The sequence below is a fragment of the Piliocolobus tephrosceles genome, chromosome 4, assembly GCF_002776525.5.
Source record: "Piliocolobus tephrosceles isolate RC106 chromosome 4, ASM277652v3, whole genome shotgun sequence".
NCBI lineage: Eukaryota > Metazoa > Chordata > Mammalia > Primates > Cercopithecidae > Piliocolobus > Piliocolobus tephrosceles.
The window spans coordinates 112,232,155-112,256,861 of NC_045437.1; the positions used below are offsets into that span (position 1 = coordinate 112,232,155).

The 24,707-nt window shown below is 39.1% G+C and overlaps 1 protein-coding gene across 6 annotated transcripts; it reads left to right on the top strand.

Moving 5' to 3' along the window:
* Nucleotides 1–285: 285 nt before the first annotated feature.
* On the top strand, nucleotides 286–24,707 carry CLK4 (CDC like kinase 4). 6 transcript variants are annotated; one of them, XM_023193661.1, is made up of 15 exons: nucleotides 317–471; nucleotides 3,962–4,122; nucleotides 4,942–5,008; nucleotides 7,512–7,570; nucleotides 8,627–8,849; nucleotides 9,956–10,046; nucleotides 10,442–10,508; nucleotides 13,571–13,687; nucleotides 13,775–13,941; nucleotides 14,514–14,608; nucleotides 14,864–14,993; nucleotides 18,898–18,980; nucleotides 21,975–22,054; nucleotides 23,436–23,526; nucleotides 23,617–24,707. In XM_023193661.1, the coding sequence occupies exons 4-15, from the start codon at nucleotides 7,518–7,520 to the stop codon at nucleotides 23,755–23,757; spliced, it is 1,338 nt and encodes a 445-aa protein (XP_023049429.1). In that variant the 5' UTR covers nucleotides 317–471; nucleotides 3,962–4,122; nucleotides 4,942–5,008; nucleotides 7,512–7,517; the 3' UTR covers nucleotides 23,758–24,707. The 6 variants fall into 6 exon arrangements, 5 of the variants coding, with proteins under 5 accessions (XP_023049427.1, XP_023049429.1, XP_023049428.1 ...); XM_023193660.1 differs by lacking the exon at nucleotides 4,942–5,008; XM_023193659.1 differs by lacking the exons at nucleotides 4,942–5,008; nucleotides 7,512–7,570 and having other exon boundaries at nucleotides 286–471.

Below are 24,707 nucleotides of genomic sequence, written 5' to 3' on the forward strand. Positions count from 1 at the left end.
GCTCTGCTGAGAGGTGCCGCACTCAGCATAACTCCACCTCGAAGGGCAGACCCGCGTTACACACTTAGGGCGGGACACGGGCGTTCCTTCCCGGTTCCACCCAAGCCCGTCGAGAACTTAAACACCCCCCCACCGCCCGTAGGCCTCGGGACGGAGTCGGGGCGGGGGCGGGGGCGGGGGCGGGGGCGGGGGGGCCCGAGGAAAATGCTTGGGCCGCGCAGCCGCAGTGTGGAAGCTCGGGTGCCGCTCTTACGTCACGTGGAGCCCCGCCCTTACGTGGAGCGGCGGGAGCGCGCGAGGCTCTGTCACGCAGGCGTGTTCGCGCGGCGTAGGTGGCGCTAGAGGCGACCCGGGGGATTGTAGGGCGACGGCGCTGCCGCCATTTTGTGGGGTGTTTGTCGCAGCGGCCGAGGAAGGAAGACGGCAGTTTGGCGACATTTCTCGCCCGAAGGGCCATTTGCTTTTGCGGAGGTAGGGTTGCCGGTGGTGTGTGCTGGGCCAGGCGGCTGTCGGTCTTTAGGTCTCCGAGCCGGGTATCGGAGAAACGACCGCGTTAGGGGCCTGGGCTTGTGGAGCTGAGGAGTTCTGCGGGGCGCTCCTCGGCTGGTGCACGCCGGAAGCACCGAAAGTTGCCTGGGTTCTCTGAGGGCCCTGGCCGCTCGCGTCGCGGCTCCGGAGGCCCTGGGCTCTCCGTGCCCTGCTGGCTGGCGAGCGCGGCTCTTGGTTAACCCTGTCGGGACCTCTTCCAGCCGGCGGGCGCGAGGGCCTGTCGGGAGACTTCTCGAGAGCCGTCTCCGGCATTCGTGTTGTCGGAGATCAGGTCTTTCCCTGGATTCCTGGCCTGGGCCGTTTGTAGCGTTTGGGGGGTTTTCCAGAGTCAAGCATTTGCCCCTGTCTTGAGTGCGCCAAAGGCACTGGCCGGGTTCCCAGGAGACGGGAGGTGGGTACCGCGTCCGTGCAAATCCAGGTGGTTGAGGGCAGTAGGTGCTTGCAAGAGGTGGAAATTTGCGGAGGCCAGTCCTCTGTACTATACTGAACACATTGTTGCAGCGAACCTGCATTTCTGGTAGTTTTGCATCTTATTATCCCTGGTTGCCTAAATAGCCCAGATATGCTTATACGATCCTTAGGAAACCGCCCCGCAAACTGAACTTGGCAGCCACTTTGTCTTGCTTCATAGCTGTCCTGTGCGATTGTGCTTTTTACACACCCCTACTGACTTGTAACACATTAAATGCAGTCCCCTTGGAGCCCTCCAATCCTAAACTTATAACTTATTTCGATATTTTTAAGCCATGTACATAGCGTTAAGTTGTCAAGAACTACAGGATCTTAAGGGCGGTGGCGATGGATCTACATATGAGATGCGTTGTGTCATTATTTTTTGAAAGATACCTGGTTATTCTAGCACGCAGGATCCTTTATTAATTAGAGGCAGTGTCATGATTCTAGATAACTTCTTTTTTGTGTTTGCGAAGGAACCTTACCACATAGAACCTGGGTGGGGTGATCTTTGTGCCTCCAGATAAAATGTTTTTGAACATTGCAGGGTGAGTGGGGGAGGTCAGAGGCAGGGACTGACAGCTGAATTAAATTTGAAGTAGTGAACTTGAGAAAAATTTTGTACTCTCACAAGGGAGCTCGTTCTTATTTTAATGTTTGCATATTAACTGATAATTTGAGAATTCTGTTTTGCTGGAGTCTAGCTGGTTGTGGCAGACTTACAGTAGAAGAGGAAAAAACAAAACTGAGGCAGACACAGAAGTCTTGAAAAAACTTCATCATAATGGAGGTTGATAATAATAACAGATGTGATTTTGCTTGCTAGGATTTAAAAATACTTAACCATTAAAGCTGAGTTCCTGATGTGCTTAAAATACAACTTTGGTATTTGACGGAACGGTTCAGAAGAATTGCACTTTAAATTTATATATATATATATATATATATATATTTTTTTTTTTTTTTTTTGAGACAGGGTCTCACTGTCGTCCATACTGGAATGCAATGGCGTGATCATGGCTCACTGAAGCCTTGACTTCCTTGGGCTTCAGTGATTCTCCCCAGTAGCTGGGACTACAGGCTCAAGTCACTATGTGCGGTTCATTTTTTGTATTTTTTGTAAAGGCAGGCTTTCGCCTTGTTGCCCAGGCTAGTCTCGAATTCCTGGGCTCAAGGGATGAGGCGCCACTGCGCCCAACCGTAAATTTTTCTTGATAGCTCTAATGAAGAAAGTTTGTGTTCTGGCCTTTTGCCTCAAGTAAATTTGTGCTGTTACTCATGTCACGTTCTAATATGGAAGTGACTCCATTTGTATCAAACCGGAATGCTCACTTCCATTGAGACGCTAACAAGAGTTTTAGAATTTCTGTTTGACCTGATCAGTGCCTTCTCTTCCTCTGTAAAGTAAGCTAAGAGCCACATTAGAAGGATGCGTGATGGGTATAGAATTAGAATCAGCAAAAGAGTGAATTAAAATATCTGACTGTCTGGTGGCAATCAGACTCTGATGGTGTGACACATACTTTCTTGTGGAATATCTCCCAGAAGAATTGAAGCTGCCTCATTTCAAAGCCTTTAATCCATTTAAAGTCATTTAAATTTCTACTTGCATTAGTTTGCTTATTAGTCATTTGGGCAAGCTGAATGAGGTTAACTAAGTGGATTTTACTCCATTTTAGCTTTTTTCAGCTCCTTACTGAATTGTGAAATTCTTCTCTTTTTACCATTTAAACTACCCTGTTTAGCAGAGTTTGGACCTGATTGTGCTTTGGAAAATAATTAAGATGGGGAAAGACAGATAGGGGTTATATTGTTTGAGCCCAGATGCTGAGCCTGGAAGGAACCAGGTTATGCATTGGAGTTTGTAAATAGAGTCAGATGTCACTGTTAACGTTTGATTTCACTGTGACCATGCTTCAGTGTGCATCCTTGTAGGCTGATTTCTTTTTCAGAGTTACTGCAGATTTACTACAAATAGATTTTAAGTTTAAGAATAACTGCTGGATAAGAAAATGAACTTGCTGGATAGAGAAAATGAGTTCATAAAATCACAGAAACATTTAAAAAATTTTTTTTGTAGAGATGGGGTTTCATTATGTGTAGCCCAGGCTGGTCTCAAACTCCTGGACTTGGCCTCCCAAAGTTCTGGGATTACAGGCATGAGCCACCGCACCCGGCCTAAAATCACCTTTTTATGTGTCTTCAGTTTCTCTGTTGAATATTGTGTTCTATTCACACAGAACTAATATTCTCAACGCTTAAAGTCATTCTGAGATTTAGAGAAAAGAACTATGGAGAATTTGAGAAGAAAAAGCTTCATCATTGAATAGCTCTTTACAGTTAAAACAAAGTCACCTCCCATATTTAGTATCTCTAAGTATTTTTGTCTTGCAGTTCAGTTATTTGTATTACAGTAATTTGCCAAAGCTGTATGACACTGTGATATTATTTCTCCTTAAATCAGCTCACATTTTAGTGTTAACATTTTAAAAAGAAAATATGTCAATGACTTAATTGGAAAACCACTGATAAGTAGAAAGTAACAAAACAAGATAAAACAAAAAAGTTATTAATTTTTAGCTAAATGTTCTTGTCTGCTGGAAACGGTACGCCTGAACCTTTTCATTTGCCCCCCCCCCCTTTTTTTTTTAATTTTTAAAAAGTCAGTTAGCAAGTGTTAGTTGATGACAAGCACCAAGCTGAGAATTTGTCCTGGATGCAATCAGAATTAAAAAAAAATGTCTTTAGGTATCAGTATTACCCACAGTTTAATACTAGATCTCAATGCCTCTTAGCAGTCATCTGACATACCAGTGCCTTGGGAAACATTACCACCTAAAAAGAATTTGGAGCCTCTCAGACCCTGTGTGTTGGGTTTTGATAAATAATATTAATATATAATATTTTACCTATCACACATCTATAACCTCCACAATTCCCTTTTCATTTCTATCAACAGATGCGGCATTCCAAACGAACTCACTGCCCTGATTGGGATAGCAGAGAAAGCTGGGGACGTGAAAGCTACCGTGGAAGTCACAAGCGGAAGAGGAGATCTCATAGTAGCACACAAGAGAACAGGCATTGTAAACCACATCACCAGTTTAAAGAATCTGATTGGTAAATCAACTCTTGAACTAGTAGCATTTTAGCTCTAATAGTTTTAAATGATTTGTCATTTGCTTGTATAGCTTTCATCTGTCAAATTGTTTTATAATTCAGTCAACAAATACTCATTTAGAAAATATTTGAGTACTTATTTTAGACTAGACTATAGGTGCTGAGGCTGCAGCTGTGAATAAAACAAAGTTTTTATCCTTATGTCTGTCTGTCTCCCTGGGAGTGGTAGGAGACAGTTGATCAGTAAGTGAATGTAAAATGTATTAAATAACATGGTGAGTCCCAGCTGCCAGTAACGTGACTAGGGAGATGACACACAAAAAGTTAAGTAATAGTGATTGAATGCCCAATGCGTACCTTTAACTTGTATATAAGAGGGAGACGTGTATGTTGTAGTGCTCATTAAGTGTTTCAGAAATCAGATAGGGTTTTATAGGGGAGGAGTTACTCCAACAGAGAAAAGCAACATGTATTATTAGTCACTTATACTGTATTGAACAGGTTATATTTGTAGATGAGGCCAAGGGATATGTTTGTTTGGGATATTTAGAAGCTGGCTTTATTTAAGAACTATTATTTTTCATAGGTAGTAGCTAGTAATTTGGGAAATGGCCTCAATAAAAAACTTGCAACAGCATGTGTCCTGTTGTATTGTATTCTTACCAGTGTAAAATTTGGAGGTAATATATTTATATAGAATTAAAGGAATCTTAAAGTTCTAAATGATTAAAGAAAGGCTAGGTAAGTTTCTTTCACTGTTTAATTAATTTCCCTTTTTCGTTTGTTTTGTTGGTTCTGTTTTCTTCTTGTTTTGTGCAGATGTTCCATTGGGACTGTTTACCAGATTGCTTTCTAAATTAGCCAGCTGGGGTTACTTTAAAAAACAGTATGTAATTTCTTTCCTTCTCCACGTTAACAGACTTGTTCTGCCAAACTGAGCTTATTTATAGTCAGTGCAGACAAATCATGCTTTATACACATTGTTATATAAGGGGAAGTGGGAAGGTTTATGACAGGATTTCAAAGACCAGAAATAATTAATAATTAATGTATAGTATACTAAAGAAAACTATCTGTACCCCACTATTAATAAATACAAAAAACCCTAAGGCTTAACGTCATAGTACTACTCATAGGATAATAGGATAATTATACGGTATATATGTAGAAAGGAAGTGATATGAGTGATGAACAGTTCATTCATGCTCATAGTTTTACATAAACATGATACTGAGTCCAGTTAACCACCAGGCCAATACCTTCTTTGACATTGGTACCAGATGTGTTTGGTGGTCAACATTCACCATAATCCAGAATATTCTAATTTTGAGATCAAAAACTTTGAGTGTTTTTATAAAATAACAAAAAACTGAAAAATGCAGAAAAGTATAAAGATGGTAATCTCTATAGGGTATTAGTCCCCATTATTTAGCTGTAAAATTATAATTAAAAAAAAATCTTTGTTTCTAACTCTTTGCTGCTGATTATTTCCTGAAAATACACTCCAAGAAGAAGCATTTTTAAGCTAAAGGATATGAACTCTTAAAAGTTTCTTGCTACAGGTTAATATTTCTTTTTCTAGAAAGTTTGCCAAATTATACAACGTGCCCCTTCATGCTCTCACCAATCTTGGCTGTTTTGAAAGGCCAAGAATAGTGTTTTGATTAAACTGAATTTTTAAATTTCTAACAAATTTGTCCACTGTCACATAAGTATTTATCATTTGAGCATCTTTTTATTCTTAGCCTGCTTATTAAAGTATATTTTATTGATGTAGAAGAGCTTTTTATGACATTATTTTAACCATTGGTCATATATATGTTGCATAGTGTCTTTTCTTTATGATTTGTCTTTTGGAGGTAGCCTGTGAATTGGTCTCCCTTTCTACAGGCTTAGTTAATCCATTCTGCATTAGAAAGACTGACGTGGCTGTAAACCCTATCTTTATATTGTGGGCAGAAGCCTGTAATGTAAAGTATCAAGTCTTAAAACAGTGATTCTCTAACTTTAGTGTGAATAAGAATCACCTTGGAGGTATGTTGACCAGATTTAGAGTCAGTGAGTATGACTTGAGGTTCAGGGTTACCATTTTTAATAAGAACTCCATATTTGATATTGCTGATAAATAGACCATCTTTTGAGAAATACTCTTTAGCCTAGCATGCAGGGCTTTTAATGATGCTATTCTCAGCTTACTTATTTGTCTACATTCCCCTATGTGAAAATTGCTCTTGCTGGGATTGTCTTTTTTCCTGAGTAATGCATAGACAAATCCATCTCTAAGCCATTGTGGCTAAAAGTGCCCTTTGAATTTAAGATGGTAACATGCCATTCTTCTCCACTGGAATTTCTTCTGTATTCTATTTTGTCCAAATCCTGACTTCCCTTTAAGATGCAACTCTATTTCCATCTTTTTTGTAATTATTCTCTGACCATTTTAAACAGATTTTTTTCCCCATCTCTGACTCTAAGCACTCATGTGTTGTAACCTTTTAGAATTTCCTACATTGTTGGATTTTGTTTCATTTTTATGTGAGTAATCTCAAATTGTTCATTATTTGTTGGCAGGGACTTTGCCTTATATAATTTTTTTTTTTATCTCCCACAGGACCTGTGGATATATAAAAACGAATGCCCTTACCCTCATCCGTCTTGGCTATTTTAAAGGCTATAGTGAAATATTCACTGGGCATTCAGTGGATATTTTAAAAAATTAAATCAGTCTGTTCATCCTGTCTACCCTTTCCATAGCCTGTGTAATTCTGTAGACTTTGTTTATATAATCTCTCAGCCTTGGTCATTGGCCATTGTCTATTGAAGAGACTCTCGTCCTTTTAGTTTGTCCTCATGGTATTCACTCCATGTTTTGTTACTCTATATTATTGTTTATGGCTTAGCAGCTCTAACTTCATGCAGTTTTCCAGCTAAAGATTGTTAGTGTTAGTTTTTTCTAGTAGAAGGATTTTGGACTTTCATGGGAAGGATGCCCTTAAGAGTATGGTCACTTCTAGCTTATTGTGTTGGTGGTCTTCTCTCCCTGACAGTTCCAAGCCAGCTGATCAGATCTCTAACCTAGACTGCCCACAGTCTTACCCAAATATCCGGAGTTGTTTCTCCAATAAATACAACTTAAAGCTGACGCTAGGGAAAGAGAACCAGGTTTCTGTATCTCCCCAGCCTGGATTTGATACTAGCCCTATTGGGTAGTAGTTGTAAAGATGCTTCTATTTCTGCCAAAATGAGCCCCCTGGGAAAAAGAATGACATCATACTCTGGGGAAAAGAAAGGGGTTGGTGAGGGCAATCTAGTCAACATCCGTCACTCCATTGCTTGTTAGGATTATTTTAGCCGATTTGTCTGACTGGGCAGGTGTCCCCTCTCTCCCTCAGTGCTCCATGTGCATCCCTCTTGAAGCTTCGCACTCTGTTGAAGAGGACACTCATCCCAGGTAGAGAGGGGGACGGGAAACTGGGCCAAATGAATCTATGTCCTTTTCTTTCCGTCAGATCAAGGCTACTTAACTGGGATCCATTGACATCCTGAGGTCCATGACTTATGAAAATCCTTGCCAAGTTTTGTTTATGTGTTTCTTGGGGAAGAGAGTCCATGGCTTCCAGCAGATTTTCAAAGGGATCTGTAGATTAAAGCACTATGGCACTAGAGGATGGTGGTTTCTGTTTTTTCTTACATACTTCTCAAACAGGAATGACAGGAAATTAGAAATGCAAAGGGAAGTACGGTGGTAGAACTACTGTAATTCTAAACTACAGGATCCCTTTCTTACTTTAGGGGGATATATTTTAGATGCCTTTGGCACATGAGGCAGTCCTCAAAAGCTACGTTGTCTATGTCTCAAACAGGAATAACAAGGCTAGAAATGCAAAGAGTAGAGGAGACATGATAGATGATGTGTGTAATAAAATTGGCTTGTATAATAGCGGTTAGAAAATATTTTAGTTTTTGTCACTAATGTGCTATACAACTTTGGCAAATCATTTTTCTTCTAGGGATCTTAATTTAGTCGTCGGTAAAATGAAAGGGCTGGAATACATTTAAGGCTCCTTATAGCTCTAATGTTCCTTTCATGAAAGAATTCTCTGTGTGCCAGGGATATCTAAAATGCTCTTACATTAAAAGGCAAAGGAATCCTTTTTGCCTGCCTCTGATTGTACCTCTGTGAGAGATTAAGACAGCTTAGATACAGGTGCAGAAGGTAAAGGAACACTTAGTCAAACACTGGACCTAAATTAATGATGTGACTCAAGCTTTATTCCTTGGTGTGAAATGCTTGTCAGCAATCTCTATAATGGGCCCATTTGCTTGTTGAAGTAAAATTATTTCTTAAGCTTTGTGAGATAAATATAAATGCTAATTCATCTGTTTGAATTTTTTTCTTATATTGAGTTAGCTGTTTAAACCAAGAATTTTTGAGAAAAATGTTTTGTTTGAACCACATTATTGCAGAATGAAGAGAATAATTTGAAATCTTTTAATGTGTTTGCAGTCATTATTTAGAAGCAAGGTCCTTGAATGAGCGAGATTATCGGGACCGGAGATACGTTGACGAATACAGGGATGACTACTGTGAAGGATATGTTCCTAGGCATTATCACAGAGACATTGAAAGCGGTTATCGAATCCACTGCAGTAAATCTTCAGTCCGCAGCAGGAGAAGCAGTCCTAAAAGGAAGCGCAATAGACACTGTTCAAGTCATCAGTCACGTTCGGTATGATTGATTTTGTTTTTATTTTGAGTGGAGTTTTATTTGTGTGTACTCTTAATGAGCTGATAAGTTTCTAATTGTTTATATATATATATATAAAATACTATTTGGATATATTATAATTGTATTTATGTTACTCAAATCCTTAAAGGAAACCTCCAGATTCTTGTAGGTGATCTGTATATTTATTAGCCCTCGTTTGCCCACATTTCCTCATATTCTGCAGATCAGATCATGAGTTTATTGATTTTAATAATAAAAATATTTTTGTATTTGTAACATTTTCTTACAAAAAAACATGCACCCATCTTTCATCTTAAGCAATTTTTTTCCCCTTAGAAACCCTTTCTCTGGTACTTGAAAACAAATGTGAAACATTGCACTGGTGGATACCTAAATGTTACTAACCTACATAGAGCGTAGTTCCATAGCACAGTGCATCATTGTCTGCAGTGAATTCTTTTGAAGTTGTGAAAATGGGTGCTGAATGGGAAACATCCAAAAAGTCTGCCCCGCCCCCCTTTTTTTGTACTCAGACATCTTCACTTGCTTGAACAGTGAACTTTGAATTAGTTTCTCCCCAAGTTTTCTTCAGTAAAACTAGTGTTTATTAGATTGAACATTGAAATTAACTAGCCTTTATTTCCCCTTTTATTTTAATCATGTATATTTTAAATATTGCTAAATTAGAATAATTTCAAATAGTCTTGACATTTTAAAACATTTTTCTGACAAACTAGACATCTCAATTCACAGCATATGCTATTTATAGCAAGAGATAAGTAAATCATGACATTGCATTCTTTAAATTTCAGACTTCAATTAAATCAGTATTTTAAAGAGACAATTGTGTTGTTTTTTTCTATTGCCACTTTAAGTATCTTATCTGAAAATCTGTTCCTTGCCATGTTTTTCTTCTGTAACATAAACTGTGCCCTGTGAATTTCTGGGGACTGAATTTGAAATTGCTCCTGCCAACTGTTCGTGGCCTGGTGCTTATCTGAATGCCTGAATATCTCCCCGCTGAATGAATTGCGTATTCTGCCCTGAATTCACTCTGATATATTGATTGGCTGGACGATCTTGGTGCTGCCCACTTGCCGTTCCAGAAGAGCCACCGAAGGAAAAGATCCAGGAGTATAGAGGATGATGAGGAGGGTCACCTGATCTGTCAAAGTGGAGACGTTCTAAGAGCAAGATGTATAGAATATTTTTCAACACTTTTTAAACTTTGCAGAAAGAATAATCTTTTTAAGAATAGTTTGTCAGCGGGGGGCTAAAGAACTCTTCATTGCTTTTTTATTTTGTTTTTTGTGGGTTTGTTTGTTCTTTTGTATTTCTTCTTTTCTGTAGAATTTAAATATTTCTATTCTAAAGTTCCAAAATAATCAGTGGAATTTGAGATTAGAGCAAGAAAGATAGCTCTATCTAATTGTTTTTGTAGCAGCTGAAACTAAAATAATTTGAGTGCTGAAACCTTAGTTATGCTTTGATAGAGATCATTTGAAAATATTCCACACTTAAGCATTCATTGTTTGAATAACTAGACAATTTGTACTCAGGTACTTACACCTCTTTTTCCCTCCTCACTTTAGATGAAATCGTGGACACTTTGGGTGAAGGAGCCTTTGGCAAAGTTGTAGAGTGCATTGATCATGGCATGTAAGTTTGCTTTTTCCTTTTTGAACATTCTGATATTTTTGGTGGGGAAAGATTCATAATTTAGATGAAATTTTATTTAATTAATTAATTAATTTGAGATAGGGCCTTTGTTGCCCAGGCTTGAGTGCAGTGGTGCCATCTTGGCTCACTGCAACTTCTCTCTCCTGGCTTCAAGTGATTCTCCTGCTTCAGCCTCTGGGGTAGCTGGGATTACAGGAGCCTGCCACCACACCTAGCTAGTTTTTGTATTTTCAGTAAAGATGGGGTTTCACCATGTTGGCCTGGGTGGTCTCAAACTCCTGACCTCAAGTGATCCACCCGCCTCAGTTTCCCAAAACATTGGGATTATAAGCCTGAGCCACCGTATCTAGCCAAGATGGAATATATTTTAAATGGTAGCCACGTGTTTTAGGGGGTAAATTACTCACCAAAATTTCTTGAACTGTGTATGATTAATTTACCATGAATGTGGATCTTAAGAATGCTGACTGCCAGACACAGTGGCTCACGCCTGTAATCCCAGCACTTTGGGAGGCCAAGGCAGGAAGATAACCTGAGGTTGGGAGTTCGAGACTAGCCTGACCAACGTGGAGAAACTTTGTCTCTACTAAAAATACAAAATTAGCCAGGTGTCGTGGAATGTGCCTGTAATCCCAGCTACTTGGGAGACTGAGGCAAGAGAATCACTTGAACCCGGGAGGGGAGGGAGGCGGAGGTTGCAGTGAGCCAAGATCACGCCATTGCACTCCAGCCTGGGCGACAAGAGTGAAAATCCGTCTCAAAAAAAAAAAAAAAGACCAATTTCAACAGGGGGAAATCATTGAAATTAAAGTGGATGTTCAAGTGAAGGAATTTCCCAGAACTCTAGAACTGAGGCCCTTGACCCTGTATACAAGATGTGGCAATTTCAGATTGCAGAGGCAATAAAGCATGTCTAATCTTAAATGTTAAGAGTTAGCTTCCTAGGCCGGGCGCGGTGGCTCAAGCCTGTAATCCCAGCACTTTGGGAGGCCGAGACGGGCGGATCACGAGGTCAGGAGATCGAGACCATCCTGGCTAACACGGTGAAACCCCGTCTCTACTAAAAAAAAAATACAAAAAACTAGCCGGGCGAGGTGGCGGGCGCCTGTAGTCCCAGCTACTCCGGAGGCTGAGGCAGGAGAATGGCGTAAACCCGGGAGGCGGAGCTTGCAGTGAGCTGAGATCTGGCCACTGCACTCCAGCTCGGGCGACAGAGCAAGACTCCGTCTCAAAAAAAAAAAAAAAAAAAGAGTTAGCTTCCTAAACTATAAAGAAATTTTATCATCTAGGGCCTAGAGAATAAAGTTTGTGATTTGACCCTTTCTGCCTCATTTTACTGTTTTCCTCTAGGACCTCTATTTTGTGGCTTGCAAACTTTTTTGTAAGTGAAGCTCTTAGAACTTTAGTGAAACTGCACATTTCTAAAATGACCTAAAATTTTTTATCATAAATTATTTGGGAAGGATGTAATTTCCAATTGGTTGTAAATATTAATATTAAGAAGTAAAGCTTACCTCTCTGTAAATGCATTTGAGGGAATCTAAATACCATAGCAGCGTGGCACCTACCATCATCCATAAACAAACTCTTCTTGAATACTTAGAAATGTTTTATTATTGAATTTATTTTCATTTCACTTTCCATAAATATTATCCTAAATTATCCCCGCATTTTGCTTTTCTGCAACAAATATGTGAAGGTAAATTGAACTTTAAAGTATTTTGAAATATTTTCAGACTTACAGAAAAGTTGATAAAATAGTTCAAAGAATTCCCATGTGTTCTTCACCCAGATTTTCCAAATGTTAACATTTTATAAGATTTACTTTATCATTATACATACATATGTTTCAAATTTTGCCAGCTAATCTGCAGACTATATTCAGATTTCACTAGTCATCCCATTAATGTCCTTTTAGAATTTCTTGAAAGTCTAAGTCTTGGTGTATTTAATGAATTGTATCTTTAAAAATTTTTTTTTTTTGCTCAGGCTGGTGTGGAACTAGGAGTAGAAGCTTTGTCACAGTAATCTTATTAGAGTTCTTTTAAGTCTTGAGATATATGCCAAACATCAAAAACTTTGTTTAGTGACTTATCAGTTCACATTTATTGGGGCCTTGTTGAAAGCAATGAATAGGAAACCACTGGATGCGGGAAAAGGTTGTATGCAGCCATTAGAATACTGTTTGTTTGCCCCAAATGTTTTTTATAGCCTAGGGCATATATCTTGTTATACTAGTAAGAGATGGGTATGGTTGTGTAAAGTGGAAGGGCCATAGTGAAAAAGAAGGCTTGAATGCTGGCTCATCTGTAGGTAGATTAGGTTTAAAAAGGAAGACAAAAAGAAGAAGATTTGAAACATTCATGGCTCTATGCTTTTTAGGAAGCATTCTTACAGATGCCCCAGTCTAAAGCCCAGTGCCCTCCCCTGCAGCTCTTTCTGTATACTTGCATCAATGCATCTGCTAAGGTTTTTCTGGGCTTCATTACTTAGAGTTGGTGTCTCCTTTACCTGGATGTTTCCCTCCCAGTCTGACAAATTCCCAACTATCTTTCAGGACTCAGTTCTGTGCTGCCGCTTCTGTGAAGAAGTCTTAAGTTGTTTATGTGTCTGTCTTTTCCATTAGACTTTGAAGTGCGTAGGGACATACCACGTCTTTTAATCACTAATATCTATGCATTGCCTGGCACAGAGTAGGCCTAGCCTGGTAAATGAATGAATACTTTCAACAGTAGCATATTCTATTTTTGGTTTACAATTGTATATATATTTTAAAACTGTTGTTGTATAAAATGTAATTAAATTTAAAATTCTGGGAGCAAACGTTAAAACTCATAAGTATTAAGGGAATTATCACTTCATGTAAAGTTTTTTATCAAAATGTTTTCAGAAGATGTTATATGGAATCTTCTATAATATGTTCTGAAAGATTATTTTAAAAGGCATAGAGGAATTAGTAATTAAGATTATGCTTTAGAGCATAACATGGCTTCAACTCACTCTTGTACATTTATCATTTTTATCTTAATTTTATTTTTAAGGGATGGCATGCACGTAGCAGTGAAAATCGTAAAAAACGTAGGCCGTTACCGTGAAGCAGCTCGTTCAGAAATCCAAGTATTAGAGCACTTAAATAGTACTGATCCCAATAGTGTCTTGTAAGTATAAATTTAACCTAGGTGCCATCTTATTACATGAAATATTCAGATTTCCGTAAACTGAATTATTATTTTGCTCTGTTTTAGCCGATGTGTCCAGATGCTGGAATGGTTTGATCATCATGGTCATGTTTGTATTGTGTTTGAACTGCTGGGGCTTAGTACTTACGATTTCATTAAAGAAAACAGCTTTCTGCCATTTCAAATTGACCACATCAGGCAGATGGCATATCAGATCTGCCAGTCAATAAATTGTAAGTGCACTTGATAAATCTTTATTTTTATTTATTTATTTTGAGATGGAGTCTTGCTCTGTCACCCAGGCTGGAGTGCAGTGGCACTATCTTGGCTCACTGCAAGCTCCACCTCCTGGGTTCACGCCATTTTCCTGCCTCAGCCTCCCGAGTAGCTGGGACTACAGGCGCCCGCCACCACGCCTGGCTAATTTTTTGTATTTTTAGTAGAGTCAGGATTTCACAGTGTTAGCCAGGATGGTCTAGATCTCCTGACCTGGTGATTTGCCCCCCTCGGCCTCCTAAAGTGCTGGGATTACAGGCATGAGCCACCATGGCCGGTGATAAATCTCTATTTTTAAATATTTTTTGTGTTTTTACCTCCTTAACAATTAAGATAAATCTTTATGCACCAGAAAACTTGTTTTTATTATAAAAGCTATATATCCAAATGTTGTCACTAAAAAAATAGACATTTTACAAGTAAAGATGAAATATCTCTTAACCACTATATCCTTTGCCAGTCCTCCTTTTGTGGTAGTACAAATTAAGTTTGTAAGTGAAACTAATAATGTGTTTTTGTTCTCTTGTAGTTTTACATCATAATAAATTAACCCATACAGATCTGAAGCCCGAAAATATTTTATTTGTGAAGTCTGACTATGTAGTCAAATATAATTCTAAAATGGTAAGTTAAAGACTTGTTTTAATTTTGGTGGTTGTCTTTAAAATTAATTTAACTTGACGATCTTTGGATGAGGAATTTCACTCCTGAGCTTCATTATATCCTGATGTTTAACCGAAAAGAAGAAATCCTTCTTTGCCTTTCTCATGAGCTTATTTTGACAATCAAGAAGATAATTCGTGTGCCGGCCTTTTGAGTAGTGCTGTAAAATATTTCATATCTGTTGAATTTCATATTTACTCAACTGTATATCTCTAGAAACGTGATGAACGCACACTGAAAAACACAGATATCAAAGTTGTTGACTTTGGAAGTGCAACGTATGATGATGAACATCACAGTACTTTGGTGTCTACCCGGCACTACAGAGCTCCCGAGGTCATTTTGGGTCAGTAGACAAGACACCAGTCTTTCTGATATTATAATTGAATAAGAGATTTTTGTTCTTTACAGCTTTACTGGTGGTGTGGGGAAGTATGATCTTCTTAGCAGGATTCAGAAAACGTTTTCTATTTTCATAAAAAATGTGTGGACATGGCTATACTTTTCCTGAGTGGTAAACATGTGATACTGCCTGTGAAAGATATTTCAGGTGGTGGTTATTTTTGAACAAGTAAATCTTAAATGATCATAAGAAAACAGGTTCTGTTAGCTAAATGCATCAAAGAAATGTGATTTTGAAGTTATGTGAGTACCTATTTTCATGCCATCACAAAAGCACATGGCTGGTAAAAATACTGAGGAAACTGGTTGGCAGATGTCTAGATACAGGATGGATAAAGGTCAGGAGAAGAAAGAGGGGCTTCTCTAAGAGGAGAGCTCCTCTGATAACCCTTGATGTGAGAAAGTCTGGGAAAGAAAATGAATGAAGGTGCAGAGTTTTCGAATAAGAAGGGACTTATTAAGGGAGTGTTATGTCTCAACATTAAAAGTTGGAGATCAGGTCGTGTTGACAAAGCAGGGAAGTCAGAGATTGGCTTGGGAGCTTGGAGACATTGGGAAACATTCAGATCAGGCATATCAAGAGAGAGTTGAATGTAATAAGCTGATTACTTAGCCTCAAGTTAGGTCCAACTGAGGTTAGATTGTAAAGCATTTTTGTGGAATCGTATTTTTACTTTTTTTGTGTGTCCAACAGGACTTGGTAGTTCAGAATAGGAGTGTGAAAGCAAACTCATGATATTTACCTAGAGTAGTAAAGGGGTAAGGAAATCAAGAATGCTGTGCAGCGCTTGCCCGCAGAACTTCCCTTGGTGATGGAAATGTTCCATTTCTGCACTATTCCATATGGTAGCCACTAGTCACTGTGGGGGACGGACTACCTTGTAGCGGGGCCAGTGTGACTGAGGAGAACTGTTTTGAATTATATTGATTTACATTTCAGATGTAAACAGCCACATGTGGCTAGTGGTTACCGTATTGAACAAGCACAACTCTAGAGCTTGTCTTTTAAATCCGTGATAATTAGGGTTTCTGCTTAGTACAAACTGAAAGGAGCTGCTGTGTAAGGGTAAAAGAAAGCAGTATGGGAAGAGATAGTGGACAGAGAGGTATTTTCAGAGATTAGAAAGAGATAAATTCTTACGTTTTTTCAATTTTAAGAATCAGATTTTCCCCCAAATGTTTGGCATTTTTTTCTTTGTTATTGGTATATAAAATAGCAGTGCATCTTACAGTATGCTATCCTAGATTGAGTAAAACATAGTATATAGTAACCCTTTTTTTTTTTTGAGATGGAATTTCACTCTGTCACCCAAGCTGGAGGGCAGTGGCACCATCTTGGCTCACTGCAACCTCTGCCTCCCAGGTTTGCACAATTCTCCTACCTCGGCCTTCTGAGTAGCTGGGATTACAGGTGCCCACCACCACACTTGGCTGATTTTTATAGTTTTTAGTAGAGATGGGGTTTCACCATGTTAGCCAGGCTGGTCTCGAACTCCTGACCTCAGTGATCCTCTTGCCTTGGCCTCCCAAAGTGCTGGGATTACAGGCGTGAGCCACTGTGCCTGGCCAAGGATTTTTATTTTTATTTTTATTTTTTATAACAGAGAGACAGGGCCTCGCCATGTTGCCCAGGCTGGTCTCGAACTCCTGGGCTCAAGCAATCCGCCTGCCTTGGCCTCCCAAAATGCTGGGATTATAGGCGTGAGCCACTGCACCCACCAGAATATAGTCAATCTTCTTAATAATAAAGTTCCAAATGTGGCCAAGCAAGGGATAGTACAAATCTGAAATTGGAGTCACGGCCTTGAGGAGAAAGAATCAGGAGATTGGGAGAATAGAAAGGTCCTTTGTGGAGTGAGGATGAAGGCAGAATTCGGTTGGAGAGGAAGATGTAGTCAGATGCTAGAGTTGAAGTGGGCAGTTGGCCTCATGTTGGGTATAAAAGCTAACTCATCCAAGAATGAGATGATTTAGAATGGTGTACTACAAAAGATTACAGTCACCTGGGGAAGGACTAAATTGGGAGATAGGAGTGGTTGAAAAATAAAACTTTTTTTTTTTTTTTTTGAGACGCAGTCTTACACCGTTGCCTGGGCTGGAGTGCAGTGGCGCGATCTCGGCTCACTGCAACTTCTGCCTCCCGGGTTCAGTTGATTCTCCTGCCTCAGCCTTCCAAGTAGCTGGGCTTACAGGCGCCCGCCACCACGCCCAGCTAATTTTTTGTATTTTTAGTAGAGATGGGGTTTCACTGTGTTGGCCGGGTTGGTCTCCAACTCCTGACCTCGTGATTTGCCTGCTTTGGCCTCCCAAAATGCTGGGATTACAAGTGTGAGCCACGGTGCCTGGTCTAAAAAGAAAACTTTTACGAGGTCCAAGCTCTATCATTTACAGACTTTATATGTGTTAATAGGTAGAAACCATGCTCCATTATTTATTTATTTTTTTGAGACAGAGTCTCACTCTGTCACCTAGGCTGGAGCGCAGTAGTGCAATCTCACCTCACTGCAACCTCCGTCCCCGGGTTCAAGCAATTCTCCTGCCTCAGCTTCCTGAGTAGCTGGGATTATAGGTGCACACCACCACACCCAGCTCATTTATATATTTTATTTATTTATTTACTTTTTTGAGATGGAGTTTTGCTTTTATTGCCTAGGCTGGAGTGCAGTGGCGCATTCTCGGCTTACTGCAACCTCTGCCTTCTGGTTTCAAGCTGTTCTGCTGCCTCAGCCTCCTGAGGCACTGGGATTACAGGCACCTGCCACCATGCCCAGCTAATTTTTTGTATTTTTAGTAGAGATGGGGTTTCACCATGTTGGTCAGGCTGGTCTCGAACTGCCGACCTCGTGATCCACCCTCCTTGGCCTCCCAACGTGCTGGGATTATAGGCATGAGCCACCGCACCTGGCCCATGCTCCATTATTATCCATTTGTTCAAATGATAGACACTGGGGTTGGGGGGTTAACAAAAATGACTTAAGTCACAGTCAGTGTATATTGACTTGAATATATTTCTTCCTTTATCTTTAACCTCAGTGATACTGAAAGTAATTGAAATATCTTTGAATGTAGGTTTTATTTATACATTTGTTTTTTTTACTATTTGATCTTTGAAAGATTAAAATATCAGTGTAGTTGGTTCTTTCTCCTTCCCAGTTAAGTATAGATTTAAGAAGGCTAGATGTTTTATTCTGATCTGAATAGTACTGTCATTGAGAATTCTGAAGGGGAAAGTGTATAAAATCATGTGTAGACAGCCCTGACGTTTATATAGAGATCCCTCTCTGAGCTCCAGTGGGTCTGTCATTTCTGCTTATAGGTGACACTGCTTGTCATTCCCATTACCTTTTTCATATAATTTGTGCAAAACAGTAGTATTTCTCTTAATGGAAGAAGTAACTCATGCATCAAGCTAATAATTGATAATTTCATTCTGAGGATAATTATAAACCTACATTTGTGCTAATAAAATATAAAAATTCTTGGACTAACCATGAACTGAGCGTAATAATGGTTTCCACAGCAGTGCTCTCCCATCATAGAAACAGTTCAGAGACTATGGAATATTTGCACGAATTGGTTGTATACTTGGAAAATGGTAGTCCCCCTTTTATTTTACATAACATGCACCCCTCCCTAGTTAGAATACTGTGTCTTGATGTGAGCATATGGACCATGAGAGTGTGTTGAATAATAGCATTTGCTGTAAAACTAAAAATAAAAACCCTGAATTTGGTGTCATATTCTCCCAAATGGGTTCTGTAAAGGGAGCACCCATATAGGGAAGGATTTAATGTACTGTCAATTGAAAGTTGTTGCATAGTAAAATGTTTCTATTTGTTTTAAAATAGCTTTAGGTTGGTCTCAGCCTTGTGATGTTTGGAGCATAGGTTGCATTCTTATTGAATATTACCTTGGTTTTACAGTCTTTCAGGTACGTGGCTGGTAAATTCCATTTAATAATTCATAACAAATTGTAAATGTTAAAGGCATGCTAAAGTTTTGACTTCCATGTTGGAAAATTGCCATACATCATTATTCTTGAGATTAAAACTTACATTTGCAAAGTGGTCATTCTTTAAAACCACAGTTGAATGAAATATTACTATGAGTGAGTGATCATGGTTAATTTTGCATGTGATTAGTGTTTGTAACACATGGTTAATGTATGGTTCACACTATTTCCTTTTTTACGTTGTGGAGCTCCTTCGTAAGTTTGCAGTAGTGTTAATGTGGTCAGTTTTCAGTTCTGGTTATGTTGACTGTCAATGGGCCATTACAGGTCACTTATTCCTTTTTATAAAAGAATTCAGGAACAACAAGGGATTGTATTTTACTCTGAAGTATTAAGCATCTATAATGTCCTAGGCATTTCTAAGTATAAGTACATAAGGGTGAAGAGACAACATCTTCCTCAAGTCATGCAAAAGACGTTGGAAAACTATTGCAGTATAGTGTAGCATTTGCTGTGATGGAACCATGTAGAAAGTGTAGGTAGGGAGGGCCAGGTATGGTGGCTCATGCCTGTAATCCCAGCACTTTGGGAGGCCAAGGCAGGTGGACCACGAGGTCAGGAGATCGAGACCATCCTGGCCAACATGGTGAAACCCCATCTCTACTAAAAATACAAAAAATTAGCCAGACGTCATGGCAGATGCCTGTAGTCCCAACTACTCGGGAGGCTGAGGCAGGAGAATGGCGTGAACCCAGGAGGCGGAGCTTGCATGAGCGGAGATCGCGCCACTGCATTCCAGCCTGGGTGACAGGGTGAGACTCTGTCTCAAAAAAAAATAAAAAAAACAAAGTGTAGGTAGGGAGAACCCAGGAAAGGTTAATAATTACTTTCTTTAGAGAAGGCATCACTGAGAACATAGGAAGAAGAGGAGGAGTTAGAAAACTGGAGTGCAGTGGGCACATAAGGAAGAGGAAATAGTATCTGTAAATGCACAGAGGAGTGAATGAACATATCTACTCAGGGTAGAAGGGCGTTGTCAGTGTCCTGTATACATGGGAAAATTAGAATAATAGGCAAGGATCAATTCATAAAGGACTTCAAAGACTTTGCAGGGTATTGGTTTGATCCTAGAAGTCAGTGGTTTCCAAAAGTAGACTGGTCCAAAATGAAAATGGTTGTCTAGGGTTGCCATTCTGACCATTATTTAGAGATTAGATTATCCCTCCTGCTTTTTTTTTTTTTTTTTAATGTCTCTTTTATGTAATTATAGTCATAGTTGTTGGTAGTTTGCTTTTAAAATAAAAAGTCCTCAATTGGTAAAACAAAAAGTAGGAAACTACTTTCTTTTCCATTCTGTCCTTAAGTTGTACCTACGTCTGAAATCTAATTTTCTTTTTTTCCCTGAGATGGAGTCTCACTCTGTCGCCCAGGCTGGAGTGCAGTGGCGTAATGTTGGCTCACTGCAACCTCTGCCTCCCAGGTTCAAGTGATTCTTGTGTCTTAGGCTCCCAAGTAACTGGGACTATAGGCACGAGCCACCACACCACAATAATTTTTTGTATTTTTAGTAGAGACAGGGTTTTGTCGAGACCAGGCTGGTCTCGAACTCCTGACCTCAAGTGATCTGCCTCCTCGGCCTCCCAAGGTGCTGGGAATCACAGGTGTGAGCCCCCGCACCCAGCCTGAAATGTAAATTCTTGAAAGCTTTAGGTGATGCAACCATTGAAGAACTTTAAGTAGGGTTGTGGTATGATGAAGGTGTTGTGTTGTTTTGTTTGGGGAAGAGGGGCTGGAGATCCCAGCTCAGCACTGTTGAGGCTGGTTTGAAGTTAGAGCGGGGCGGGGGTGTGCGGCTGTGATGAGCTGAGAGTCACTTGGCAGCAGTGCACAGCGATGGATTCACTGTTTGTGGGGCACCTCACCAGGTTTCTGTTTCTGTCTCATCCATAGAGATCCTGTTGAACAGTTCTCCGAGTTTATAGATAAGTTTGATGTCTTAGAATCACGGTTATCAGTCAGTTCTGGGAGGTGTTGTCTGGTTTTGCAGTGGTGAGCTGTAGGGTCAAGAAAAAGTTAAGCAAAGTGAATGCTTCCATCTGACTTATATAAAATGGATGCTTCAGGTGATTTTGTGATTATAAATCACTTTGAGTTTTAAATGAAGTACACATTATTGGAGAAGTGATTTATATTTTAACTCCACCCTGCAAAATACTCTTAAACTAAGGAATTTCTTTAAAATGTGAAGCTAGTATTACTTATTCCTGTCATGTATCACGATTTGGAAGCAATATGCAAGGTGCACTAGTTGATAGATTCCTTTTAAAAGTATTGCATAAAGCCTCTGCTCTCCAGAACAAGGGTTAGCAAACTCTGGCCCATGGTGAAATCCTGCCTGGTGCCTGTTTTTACAAAAAGAAGAAGAATGTGCAATAGGGACCATTCATGACCAGCCAAGCCTGAAATATTTACTATCTGGCCGTTTACAGAAGTTTGCCACCCTCTGCTCTAGAAGCATACCATTCCAGCTGTAAGTCTGACAGTCTTCTGTATTATACTTCACCCAAGGCTCTGTTACTGTCTAATTTAAGGATATGTGCTTTGACATGGGTTGATAGCTTAAACTTTCCTCATATATGAGCTATGTGACTTTGAGGTAGTATTTTAATGTCTTTGAAATTCATGTTCCCACATACCTCGCTCAGAATTGTTTAGAGAATTATTGGGACTGTGTGTCTGTTGCCTGGGAGTAGTAAGTGTTAACAAGTGAACTATTCATTGGGTACTGGTTGTTAATTTTCATTAAGCAGCTGATTAAATGAGGAGACAGTTTTTCTGGTAATCTTGCCCAGTTATTCTTTAAACAGTGTAAGAAATACAAATAAAGAAGGAAACTGAAATTTTAGATTGAACAAGTTAATGTGTTTGTAGGGAAATGCAGAGTGCTAAATTTCTTTTTCTTGTATTTTTTAGACTCATGATAGTAAAGAGCACTTGGCAATGATGGAACGAATATTAGGACCCATACCACAACACATGATTCAGAAAACAAGGTATGTTTTTAAGATTAAAGCCTTTTGTTGGATATGTGCAATAGCATATATTCAGACTATAGAAAACCCAGCGTTGTAATGCTCATTCCAAGGACTATAGATTTTGACTTTTTTTTTTTTTTTCTGTACTGGAGGTAAATTGTAACTGCATCTTACTCCTTTTTTTTTTTTTTTTTTTTTTTTTTTGGAGACAGAGTCTCACTGTTTCACCCAGGCTGGAGTACAGTGGTGCAATCTCAGCTCACTGCAACCTCCGCCTCCTGTGTTCAAGTGATTCTCCTGCCTCAGCCTCCTGAGTCGCTGGGATTACAGGCACCCACCACTATGCCTGGCTAATTTTTGTAATTTTAGTAGAGATGGGGTTTCACCACATTAGTCATGCTGGTCTCGAACTCTTGACTTCAGGTGATCCGCCTGCGTCGGCCTCCCGAAGTGTTGGAATTACAGGCGTGAGTCACCACACTCGGCCGTGTTTTTAAAAGCAAATATAATAAAAAATATTTACCTTGTGATCTAGTGCAGGGGTCCCCAAACCCTAGGAAACCGGGCTGTACAACAGGAGGTGAGTGGCAGGTGAGTGAGCATTATCACTGCCTGAGCTGCACCTCCTGTCAGATCAGCAGTGGCATTAGATTCTCATAGGAATGTGAACCCTATTGTGAACTGCACATCCGAGGGATCTAGGTTGCATTCAGGTTCCTTATGAGAATCTAATGCCTGATGATCTGAGGTGGAAGTTTCATCCCAAACCATCATCCCTCCTCCCCGGATCTGCTTCCGTGAAACCAGTTCCTGGTTCCAAAAAGGTTGAGGACCACTGATCTAGTAAACAAATGGCTTTTGGGGTTTGTTTGTTTTTTTTTTTTTTTTTATAACTCAAGTTTACTTTTGCATAAATGTTTTCTTAAGGTAATGTAAAAATAATACATAGAATATGAAAAAGCTTGTGTTTTGGAATCATATCACTCTAAGTGTGAAATTTATTCTGTCCTTAACCAGATTCTTAGACAAGGTAGTATTTCCAAACACAGCTTCACCACAGAAGCCACCTAGGGAGTTATTTAAAGATTTCTAGCCCCATTCTAGATCTAGTGAAAACAGAATTTACAGGACTGAATCCAGGGGGCCCCTAGTTTTAAGCTCACATTGTTCCATGTATGATAGTTAGGAACAACTTAGTTGAGACACTAAAACCTCACAGGGTGGAGGATATAAGGTGTCTGATATATAATTGTTGCTGAGGTTTTTAAAAATTGTATGCATATATATAATATAAGTCTATACACCTAGAGAGAGCTGCTTACCATTTCTCCCCTCATGGGTGCAGAGTAAAGATGTGACTCTTGTTATTTTACTAATCCAGACTTTTTGTTTTCTGTAGAAAACGCAAGTATTTTCACCATAACCAGCTAGATTGGGATGAACACAGTTCTGCTGGTAGATATGTTAGGAGACGTTGCAAACCATTAAAGGTAAAAGAAAAAAGATCAAAGGTTAAAAAAATAAACCACATGTTTGCACTATTACTAATTTTTTTAAAATAAAAACATTTCTTCCCCCAGGAATTTATGCTTTGTCATGATGAAGAACATGAGAAACTGTTTGACCTGGTTCGAAGAATGTTAGAATATGATCCAACTCAAAGAATTACCCTGGATGAAGCATTGCAGCATCCTTTCTTTGACTTATTAAAAAAGAAATGAAATGGGAATCAGTGGTCTTACTATGTACTTCTCTAGAAGAGATTACTTAAGACTGTGTCAGTCAACTAAACATTCTAATATTTTTGTAAACATTAAATTATTTTGTACAGTTAAGTGTAAATACTGTATGTTTTGTATCAATAGCATAATTGTTAAGCAACTGTGGTCTTGATAATGCAATAGAAAAATTAAAATTAATTTTTCTTTTTGAGATTACCATTTTTAAATACCTTTGAAATATCCTTTGTGTCCAGTGATACATGTGATTGATCTTGCCTTTTGTACATGGAGGTCACCTCTGAAGTGATTTTTTTTTGAGTAAAAGGAAATCTTGACTACTTTATATTCTTAAGGGAATATTCTTTATATACTTCAAATTTAGAACTTAACTTTAAAAGTTTTTTTCTGTAATTGTTGAACGGGTGATGATTATTATCAACTCTAGATAAGCAGGTACTAGAAACCAAAACTCAGAAAATGTTTACTGTTAGAATTCTATTAAATTGTAAGTGTTGTATTCTTTTTCATTGGGTGATATCAGGGTGATAAGTAGACATTCATGGAAAGGCATCCAGTTTGTCCATTGTGACAGTTTGTTTAATAAAACCACATGCACACTTTATTTAAGATTAAAATCTAACTGGAAAGTCAGCTTGGAAAATGGACATTTCCAAGTATGTTTGGTGAGTCACAGATATAAAAATAGAAATTCTGATGAGAGGTTTCAGTTTTTAATACCAAGTCCTTAGGAGTCTTAACATTGGCCAGCATCTGTTTATCAAATGACATAAATATGTAAACTTATAAGAATTAAGGTTATTAATTAGGCAATTTATGTTTGTGATAATTCTTACTGGAGAAGGAGGATTTGATTGGAAAGCATTTTGGGAAGAACATGCTGCTGAAATTTCCAGAATTTAATTAATTGGTTAACATAAACTTGGTGACTT